We start from the raw sequence: 11,183 nt of genomic DNA on the forward strand, positions 1-11,183 counted from the left end.
CTGTAGCTAAATCAATACACGGAGGTACATCATCAGACCATTATGCCACTGTCTGAGCGGCCTCGCGGAGGCAGGGGGCGAAGCCTTTGGCTGCCAGCGGGTCACCTTACGAAGCTGTTTTACAAGCAGACAGGCTTGACCTTGCCCTGTGAGTACAGTAGTGGAAATCTGGTGGTGTCGCTAAGGCGGGGAAAAGATCAGAGGCTGGGCTTGGCTTCAGATCTGCTTTGTACACCCAGTAGATCACATGAAGAAGTAGATTACAAAGACCCCCAAAAAAACAAATCAAAATATAAAATACATGGCCTCTGGCTAGATTAGCCTGTAATGAAATCTAAGAATAACTCATTATAATAGGAATTAGGTAAATAGAAAGCTTCACCTCATAGCTGCACTTTGGAAGCAGCACAAGGTAATTATATGATAAGTGAGTAATTAGGTAGAAAGGTACAGTAGAAATCAATATATTATGAGATGTAATCCACTTAGTCATTTCCTTTAAAGCAATTAGGTGATGTCAACCATGGGGACATAAAGGATCCAAGAAATATGTCTGTCTCGGTGACGTCAACAACAGACTGTAATGACAGGATGAAAAATCTCTCTTACCCTGCTGTTTTTATTAAATCGGGACAATTTAAACATGTAAGGAGGAAACAACAGCAATGATAAAATTGATTTAGAGTCACTGTTCGCTTTTATGAGCACAAAAACGATATGACATCACTGACCAGAAAGCAACCGACCAAAAGCTGAAGGCAGGCAGAGATACATAGATATACATAGAGCGAGAGGACATAGAGAAACTGTGTGTGTGTTAGTGTCAGTGTGTGTGTGTGTGTGTGTGTGTGTGTGTGTATATATAGCAGAGACACAAAGAGAGCTGTGTATAAATCCATTGCTCGCTAATCGAAAACTCTCCTCTCACAGTGAATCGGACGGTTTTATGTTTTCACTCTACGTGTGCGGATGCTTACATGCGAGTCTCTACTGTTGTACAGATGCGCAGTCTATATGCTGCAGTCCAATCCACCACTTTTAATTATGTGTGTGAGTGAATATGGGAAAAGGTAAATTGCTCTGTCAAGCTGGGAAATGGGCTTTTTGATGTTTGAGCTCTCATCACTTGGCATTTCTATTATTCAACAAGGAGAGAGGAACGGGGGGGGGGGGGAGTGAAGAGGGGATGAAGAGGACAAACAGGGTGAAGGTATAGCTCACTTCTGAAACGCTCATCATAGAGTCCACGTATATGAGTATATGATGGGATTTCAAGTGGCATGGTGAGAAGGGTCCTGCCATACAGCAGACCTTACTCCAGAAGATCCCAGGTGCAGGAGTGAGCTGCATCACCGTCTTCAACAGCATTTTTTTTGTTGTTATTTCAGTTTCAGAGAGTTGTTAATTATGCACACATTTTTACATGTCACCTAACTTTAAGGTCCCCTGTGCTCTTTTAATTTAGTGGCTTTCATCTCATTGTTTTGGTCTTATAGCCCAGAGCGTTACTGCATGCTAACCTGTAATTAGCAAACTGAGACGCCAACTATTACCCTGAGGACTTTGTGGAAACTAAAACAGGGGTAAAAACAGAGGGAATATTGGGGTGAGAATATTCAATTGCCAGAAACATGACTCCAAATTAATGCTAATGTTGTTCTATCTGCCGGATATGGAAATAAGCAACTTTTTGCATGTTAACCACAAGCTTACAGCTTGACACTGACATTTGGCCTTGTATTTATTGGTCTTATATATCTGGCATATTCCAGAAACTAGCAAAAACTAGCCTGTTTACCATTAATGTTAGTCCTACCACGTATCACAGGTGACAATTTACGGTTTGCAAGTATTTTCCCTGGAATAAAACATAAACATAGACTTCACTTGTGTCTGCGACGTTTGCGGTTAATTCTTTTGCATGTGTGCATAAAAACATTTTGCCTCAAAAGGAACTATTTGTAAGTTTAGCTATTACTACATAGCCAGCGTTAGCATTAGCAATTGTTTACTTACCTGTCTTGGCAAGAGCTTCAGCTATCATTGTGTTTACAAGACAAGAGTTTATAATACGCCCTCTGAGCAGCGCTGCGTCTTCAGGGCAGCCTGGACGTTAATGTGACTTGGTATCATAAAGTGAAGTTTGATGCTGAACGTTTCTTCTACGCTGGTAAGTAAACAGCTGTTAATGCTAATGCTGGCTATGCAGCAATAGCGAAACTTACAAATAGCTTCTTTAAAAAAACATGAATTACAAAATGTAGAGAAATGTTTATTTTTGCTGTCCTGTATCCTAACCCTAACCCACCACAATGTAACTAACACACTATCACCATATGCAACAAGCTAATCTTTACCTGACTATCAAAGTAAACCTTTTATGTGTTTGTAGCCGCAAGGTTGTGACACGCTTCACTAATGGGAACCCCTTTGCTCTTCCCATTCGATCGCAGCACCTTCACCACCCTTGGACTTAATGGCACATGCCACACCCTCTGGCAGCCGCATTGGAAATCTACGCTCTCCGTAACAGGCAGCTACATCTCTAAACTCCTTCAGTCTCAAGACAACTGATCAAACATTGTTAAACTTTGTGCTATTGCTGTTGGGGAATTTATTATTCCTTGTATTTTCTCATTAGATTGGATCCCCGAATGTAACTAAACCTCTGTCCACAGACCAGAGAGAAAACAGCTACAGTTTTTGTTTTGGATACTTTTTTTTTTTTTTTTTTTGGCTTGAAAGAAAAGCAGGAGTTTATACACCCCTGGGCTTGGCCGGCGACCTTAAACCACGATACATTATCTGGAGTCCAGACAGCCTCTGGCTAGGAAAACGTTCCTCATCAGCAGGCTGAGGAGGCTCTGCACACCCTCTGGTCCTGTACTGTCTGGAACACAAGTTCACATTCAGCAGCAGAGGGAAGATCCTTATTCTATTCTATGCTGTGTGAAGCCGCAACCGGGAGAGCACTTACTCCACAAACTCACTCCATCTGAAAGTGAGGACCCCTAAGAATATTGAAAAGATGAGGCAGGGAAAGAGGCAGAGAAAGGAACAGAGCATATCCTGCGAACCAATTATATTTTCCCACCTTTTCAACTCCCACCACAGCTCTCGCTCTCTCTATCTCTTATACTCTGTTTCATTTTCTGACTGGACTGTGAATTTGGTCAATGTTGAAGTGAAAGGCCATTATCTCTGCCGTCCAAAGAGATGGTCACTCTGTCTTGTCTACTCTGTCAAATAGTGTGGTTTCGGATTTTCACTGAAACAAAATTACAGTTAAAAGATAAAATTTAAAACAAAAATTGCCATCACAGCATGTGTGTGAGGCAAAAATGATCCGGTACAGATATAGCCACTGTATAAATCTACCATCTTGAATCCATTTGAACTTGCTATTGTAGCTTTTGAAAGAATATCTAATAGTAAAGGAGGAAACGTTTTGGGAAATATGCTTATTTCCTTTCTTTCTGAAAGAAGAATGAGTAGATCAATACCACTCTCATATCTACATACTAAATATGAGGCTACCAACAAGCAGTTAGCTTAGCATGAAACCTCCCTGTCAGCGACTATAAAGTTCACTAACTAACATGTCCTGGAGTCTTTTTGCCATCACATCAACTCCCTGTAAAATTACAACTTGTTGTTTTTCTGTTTCTGTATGAATTAAGGAAACAAAATATAATACGGTAATTATTAAAATTTAAATGTACCCACAGGCAGATTTATTTAGGCTGGCTGTTTCCCCCTGCTTTCATTTTTTAAGCTAAGGTAGGCTAATCGCCTGGCGGCTCTAGCATTTGCTATTAATCTTTTTTTATCTAACTCAAAAAGCTCCATGTCAAGAAAGTGTGCAAGAAAATGAATGACCACATTTCCCAAAATATCAAACTGTTCCTTCTAGTAAAAGAAAAGAAAAGAAAAGAAAACGAGTTTTGGAGGAAAAAAGAAAGAAAAAAACCCTCAAACTGGATTCCTGATTATATTCTAACCCTACTCTGAGCGGAGAAGCATTGTGGTTTCTACCAGGCTTCTCCCTGTCGCAGGACCTCCCATACTCGCTGCACTAACATGCACAGGCATGTAGTGGACATATCAGCGCTCATCAAAAATAAAGCACTGGCTTTAATAATTGAAACAGACTTTCTGGTGGCAATAGCAGTCATCTTTAATGCAGATGACAGGAGTTAAAAGGGAAAATCTGCAAACACTCCCAGCATGGACTTTCCATGCAGCTTTCTTCATCCTGCTGCGCAGCTGCTGAGCACTGCTGGCTGAATCACAGATACTTATTGGATACAGGCCCAATGCTGGTACAGTATTATCATTATAATTGATAGCATTGCTTAAGTCTTATAGTCTCTGTTGACAGCTCACTATTTTGTTCTTTTTTGCAAACGTACAGTAAATGATTCTGAAGGTTTCCCAAAGCTCTAGTTTCTCTTTCAGACACTCACCTTCTGTGGTTCATCTGAGACTTGACCTTGCAATTACAGTACATTTTGTAATATTGCTGATCTAGCAGCGCTGTCACGATCTAGAAATTCAGCTTTATTCTGCTGTTGGCAGTATAATGAATATAGGAACTCACACTGATTCTAATTTTGTTGTCAATGTTAGTAATTTTGGGAATTAAATCCTAATCAAATCCAAGTTTTTCTTTCTATGCATGCATACATGATTCTGTGTTTCAGCGAGTGTGTTCATGTGGGTAGGCTCCCTCTGCATCAGTATATATTTATGTATCTCTCGGTACAGTACAAGTCACTCCCTGGACTCCTATCCATGATCGAAGGGGCCTTATTTCCCCCGGTCAAATCAACACAGACGACGTCCATTTGTATCAATTACACTCCACTTCCTCTTCGGACTCATTCAGATACATGGAAGTCAATTATGTCTAATCGCTGGTAAATTACACAGCACTCACATGGCAGTTACTGTCTACATAGTGGGGAGTCTCATTGAAGGTTATCACATCGCGGTCATTAACCGTTAGGAGATAAGAGTCATGCAGGTAAAGGAAGGAGAAGAGAGAAAGTGGAAGAGCAGCCGCAGCTAAACTCTGACAAATTGTTTGAAGACAGGTCAAGATAACAACGCCGAGATGCCACGACTGCAGGATTTCGTTGTACCGTTTATGTTGCAGATGAGCAAGTGTGGGAAATGAGAGGTCAGTGAGACAAAAGCAAATCATGAAAAATTCATTTGAAAAAGCCACATAATACTGGACAACAGTGACTACAAAAACGTACTGATTTGGTAAATATGCTCTTTAAGTGCACTTGCTTTCATGAGTCCATTGAAAATACATATTTTCCAAATCAAATAAAAGTAGCAACATTTACCCTATGAACTGTAAACTAAAGCCTTATCATGCAGAAAGTGACACAGTGAAATTCATTTGTGTATCTTTGCTAAATTATTTGTTCTAAAAGTTTGGTGATTATTTGCAGGGCTACATAGTAAAGTACTGTATCAAGCTACCAAGCCAACCGTTAATATGTTAGCCAGCTTGGAACATGCTAGTGATTGCAGAGTTGCTACAGTTCTGTTTATTCCCCCTCGCTGCATTTCGCTGCTTAATAATTCATTAAAGAACTGTTAAAGGAATGAAACTGATAGTTGGCAAGCTTGTTAGCTTGGTCGCTACCAGTACAATAAGTACACAAAGTGTAGGCTTATTAAAAATAATGTATTTGTACTATTAACTCCTGCCCCATAAATGTCTGAAAAACATGTAGATCATAGTTTATCCACTCACAGAGGAGGTCAAATGAAACACTGCTAATAAACTAGATAGTGTTTTAAATGCGAACGTGACCGGGCGTTCAAAGTGAAAACCAGATTTATTATTCATTTGGTTTTTTTCTTGCATAGTTTGATTCAAAAATCTAAAACTGTCACACTTTGAAAGACTAAATCTTTCACACTTCAATTCAAATGCAGAGGTTGTGTGTATACTGTAGGCCACCCCTGGTGGAAGGGGGATATGAGGCTTCATCCTATATATGACACATTTAATATTCATGATATTAATTAGCACTCATGACTGTGTGTGTGTGTGTGTGTGTGTGTGTGTGTGTGTGTGTGTTGTGTGTGTGTGTGTGTGTGTGTGTGTGTGTGTGAGTGTGTGTGTGTGTGCACGCATGGACATGTAATACTGCTTAATTTGCAAATGTATACATGCACTGTAGGTATGTAATTAGCTTGATTGCTCCCCCTCTGTATGATTTCAATACATCTTTCCTCATTAACTGTTTATGGTGCTATTCCCCTGTCCTCATTTTCTTTTTTCTTCTACTCTCTCTCTCTCTCTCTCTCTCTCTAACCTTCTCTGGATCTGTTTTCAGTACTGTGGATCTGAGTGTGGAAGCAGTGTGTGTATATCGTTGCAAACATATGTACACTTACATGCACACCTTGTTCATTGTGTGTGTTTTATATCACTGTATATCACTAGAGCTCACCCTAAAACCACCAGACAGAAAAATGACCATAGATCATCATATCCTTACAGTTGTCACGGCAACAGTAGGATGCATTTATGGGACACAATGCTAACCTTGCATGAATATATCACCGTATTGTGAGTGTTCACGTGTGTGCTTCTCATACCTGTTTATCGGTGAGGGCGTATAAGTATTGATGATCCGGGCTGAAGAGAAGATCTCGAAGGATGGGACTCCCATCACTCACCACCACATTTTCATACAGCAAGGCAGGCTGGGTAATGGAGTTCACAAGGATCTGGAAGAGGACAGAGAAGAATGGTTACTGGTTAACAATAGTATAAACAACAAAGGACAAATAAATCACACTTGACTGCTGCCGTGGCTGCTCCCCTGATTACTCATGGTAATCCCGTGAACACACTGTGAACAGTTGTAACAGGAATAGGAATTTTCCTCAGATGAAATAAAAACTATTCATGTGGTCTGTGGATTATTAGAGAAACGGGGACTTTGTACCTGCAGAGACATGATGCTATTTGCAACACACCACCAACAAAAATTCAATTCACCTCCATTGTATTAAGAATGGAAGCAGAAATCTCATATATCTCTTATATATCTCAAAACCTGGCCAGATAAAAACCAATATTACCTGCATGGCTCAATATCACTAGAGGTAAGTGAGAGGATGTGTTTTGTACAATTTGGGTGAAACAACAACAAAAGCAACAACATTTGCAGGTTCCTATCAGGGCTAGACAATATGGGCAAATAATGAACAATAATAAAAACCAGAGATCACATATACTTATATATGATGATATATGATAATATTTTTTCAAATTTCATGTGCAAGACAGTCATAATAATAAAAGACCTACACCACCTTCAAGGCTGTCATCATCATACATATTCCTTTTTACACACAGTTATGAACTGATGCTTCAACTAAACAGAGCACTGACATCCAATCAGTTTCAGCACAGATAAAGCAGGAACGTCAGCATGACTTCACATGACAAGTATTGATGGGAAGAAACATCATGGCCCGTGGCTTGAGGAACCTCTGTATTACAGTATTGTCATATGTTCTGCTGGATCAGCCTGGGGACAGCACTACATCTGCGAATGTCCTCGACTGAGTGAGATGTGATGAAGCTACACCATTGGTCGGCTAGCCGAGTGTCGGACTTTTCCCGCCGGCCGCTGCTCTTTTCAAAATGGTTTGGCGTGAAACGTTTCTATTACATCCTCAGCAAATCCACAACAGTTTCGACCCTAACCCTTTATCTAACTCAACTGCAGAAGGTAACAAGCCTTTGTTTCTATTTTCCCCTGTTTGATAATTGTACAATGCCTCATTTTGATCCGCTCCCATTTGCCCTCTTAGCGTTACTGCATTACAAGTTAATACAAATTCAACACTTCACACTGTAACCGTTTCAAATCGAAAGCTCTCTTGTGTTTCAGTGGACTGAAACCCTTTGTTTCTTAACAAGGCTTTTTTTTTTTTTTTTTTTGCTGCACTGACGTGCTGCAATAAGCGCATGTCTCATTTCTGGGTGCTAGAGTTTCAGAGTTTTTAACCGGACCACCGATGTGGCGGCAAACTGGGACTTCTTCCCAGGGCGCGCCACGGCCAGTCCGAACAGTCTGTAGTGCGAACAGAAATAAAATCATGAATGGACATTTACTCTCAAGCGCTTGTGCTCCTGTGACAATATCCTATTTACTTTTTTATGTTGACGGCACATTGTGCATTTACACATTATCTTATATTAAATATTGAAGCTTAGAAATAAGCATTTTGACATGCCTGGCTGTGTGGCGCCATCCATGAACTGAAAGGAGGATTTAACGCCGGCAAGTTAAAACAGCATTTAACCTTTAGTTTTGTTGTGTATGATCTCATCCCCCATGTGTCCACATGATGAAAGCACAAGGTGCATGGTCTGACCAGGAAAGAAATACTGTCTTGGACTTACGGCACCCTGTGAACACCCATTCGCAGTCCAGCCACATATCAGGTTTATACCTTGTCCTGTATCTTTGTTATCATCCTTAGCCTCTGCATTGAACACATCTAACCTTGAAGAACAACAACAAATTCTGGCTGAATACTTTTAATTCTTTCGAGACTCATTCCGTCTTCTCTAGCGCACAGCAGCTACAGTGTGTTCGGGAAAACAATGTAATCGGTTTCACCTCATGTAAAAACATTCAATTCCCATTTCATTTGCATTTAAGACTTCAGAAGTTTACTCACAATGTTTCTGTCGGCTGAAAAACATTTTCAGCACTTTCATTTGGTTCTCAATTTATGCTGAAACTCAAAATCATTGCCGCCACACCGTAGATATAAGTATACTACACAACCGAATGATGGTTCTTTTGTTGGTGCTGGCCGGTGTTAAGTCTACTGACAAAATGAGAGTCATGAGGGTCACTCCTCCTGAACCAGCCAGTGGATTTTTTTCCTTCCCTCCGTACTTTTTTTGTCTGGATCTTTCTCTTTCTAATTTCCCGACCTCTATCTGCTCATCCATCACCTGACAGCAGTTTAGTCTTCTAAAACTTTCTGTCGCCTAGACTCGCTCTGTCATCTCTCCTTTTTTTTTTTTTCTCATTATAGTCTCAACAGTCTCTGTGGTTATTATCTGCCAAATCACTTCCAGAGTTCCCCTTAATCTTTTTTTTTCTGAACAGAAGGTTCACTAACAGACAGGCTGTCATCATTGTATGTGCTTTTGTTGCTTAAGAGGAGGAGGCGGCTTTGGTTAAAAGTCAAGTGCTCTGACAAATCAGCTTTAAGGAGTTTCTCGGTGGGACACTGAGTATAAAATATTGAGATTTTACACTTATTGCTAAAAATGTGAGGATGTTTACAGCAAGAAAAAGAACAAAGAGCAGCAGGATTTTGTTGGAATCTGATGCTGTTAACATGTGATTGTCAGACATTGTCACAAAAGTTGTAAATTACAGTGTTTGTGTGTGTGACCCAGTTGTTATTAGTTTCAGCAGTCGCTTATGTTGCTCCCGCATGAAGACACACACAAAAACACACACTGAAACTTTTTATGTGAATTGATCTTTCGTCCACTTGGCTCTGATGACTTCCATCTCTCTCTCTCTTTCTCTCTCTCTATCAACAACAGCTTGCACTCACTCTCACACACACACACACACACACAAGAAAAAAAAAAAACATGAAAACTCACAAGAAACAAACAAAAACACTTTATCTGACCTGTCTAAAACTGCTACATGCCCTGGGCCGCCCTATCACTTGTGAGGAGTGAAGGACTGTGGCGGAGCGGGGGGGAGGGGGGGGGACAGGAGCAGGGAGCGTGCTCTGCCCTACAGCTCGGGGCAGAGGGCAGTTGGAGTGGGATTCAGGTCAGCTGGCACGGGGGGGGGGGGGGGGGGGGGAACTGGAGCAGGTGACTGTAGATTCTCATCTACTCTACTAGCCTGCAGGTTCCTGCTCTCCTTCTGCGACCTCTGCACTCTGGAAGTTGCCCTGTCCGAACACAGAGCGAGGAAGCGGCAGCACTTAAGGGTGAGAAACTTTGATTAACCCCTCCGATAATCTACTTTTTCCAATTGCTTTTCTTAGAATTCACACTGACGTGACGCAAACTGTGCGATCACATCTAGTGGAAAACTTTGCATTGTTTGTACGGCTTCATTTAAGCATAGCTTTATGTTACAAGCGTTTCAAATGAATGTCATCTGTTTACCTCGCTGAAGGAACCAGCTTCATAAATTGCTCTCTCTCTCTCTCTCTCTCTCTCTCTGTAGTCTGTGCTCACTAAATTCAAAGCCATAAAAGTGGGAAATAAAAAAAAAGGAGCGACACTGGGGCATCTGGATCTTTTTTATATTTCCATCTTGTCCAGTCTCTCACTTCCTGGAACTTATTAGCAAAGAGCTCAGGCTATAAGATGAAAGAGACTCTGGTCCAAAAGCAGTGTCAACCTGTTTTAAAAGGTGCTTAAATATGCCTTTCTAACTGCTTCCAGGATGATTATTAGACCAAAACAAACCCCATAAAGGTTCCCACTTTGATGTTACTGAAAGCTTATGAGTCATTAAAGCAGACAGTTTTTTTTAATGATTAGTTTTCCTCTTTGGAGCCACACAATCATATGTATTTTTATCTTGCTCAGCAGTGCCACTCTCTGATGAGTGCGCTGAACAGTAATTGCTGCTATTTGCATTCAAATTATCCACCAATCAATTAGTTTCAAAACACAATGTTTATTTGGAATATATCCGGGCTAAAATGACACATCGCTCAGCTCAAAGCAGGGACACTGCAGTGTGTGTGATTTACTGAACTCTCCATTAATATTCCAGGCATTTAGCTAATGCTCTTTTCCAGGGTGACGTACACTGAGGAGGCAGGAACACGTTTTTTGCGTCTTGTCTGAGAACAGTGCAATAAGACATGTATCATGTCTTCAACCTTTCAGATGAAGGACGGCCCGTCTCTCTGGTGCACCTTAGGTAACGCAGCTCTACGGAGACCGACACTGTGGGGAAAGTGAGGATCAGGATGGAAGTTAAAGGTGACTTTTTCCTAATGAGCTTCCCACCCACGCTCTGACTTTGGACTCCCCCCCCCCCCCCGCTCTCCTCGGACATCTCCGTCTTCTCTATCCTCCTGGGATTAGGCTCATTACCAAACCAACGATGATATTACCAAGGACACTGTAA

The 11,183-nt window shown here is 41.0% G+C and overlaps 1 protein-coding gene across 2 annotated transcripts in view; it reads right to left on the reverse strand.

Moving 5' to 3' along the window:
* The window catches only part of LOC130175415 (plexin-A1-like), a 260,949-nt gene that overhangs the window by 126,475 nt on the left and 123,291 nt on the right, over window positions 1-11,183 (reverse strand). For both annotated transcript variants that reach the window (XM_056385882.1, XM_056385881.1), the window contains exon 4: window positions 6,628-6,759. In XM_056385882.1, the coding sequence (XP_056241857.1) occupies window positions 6,628-6,759 (132 nt within the window). The remainder of the gene's footprint in view (window positions 1-6,627; window positions 6,760-11,183) is intronic.

This window comes from Seriola aureovittata, chromosome 9 (genome assembly GCF_021018895.1).
Source record: "Seriola aureovittata isolate HTS-2021-v1 ecotype China chromosome 9, ASM2101889v1, whole genome shotgun sequence".
Lineage (NCBI taxonomy): Eukaryota > Metazoa > Chordata > Actinopteri > Carangiformes > Carangidae > Seriola > Seriola aureovittata.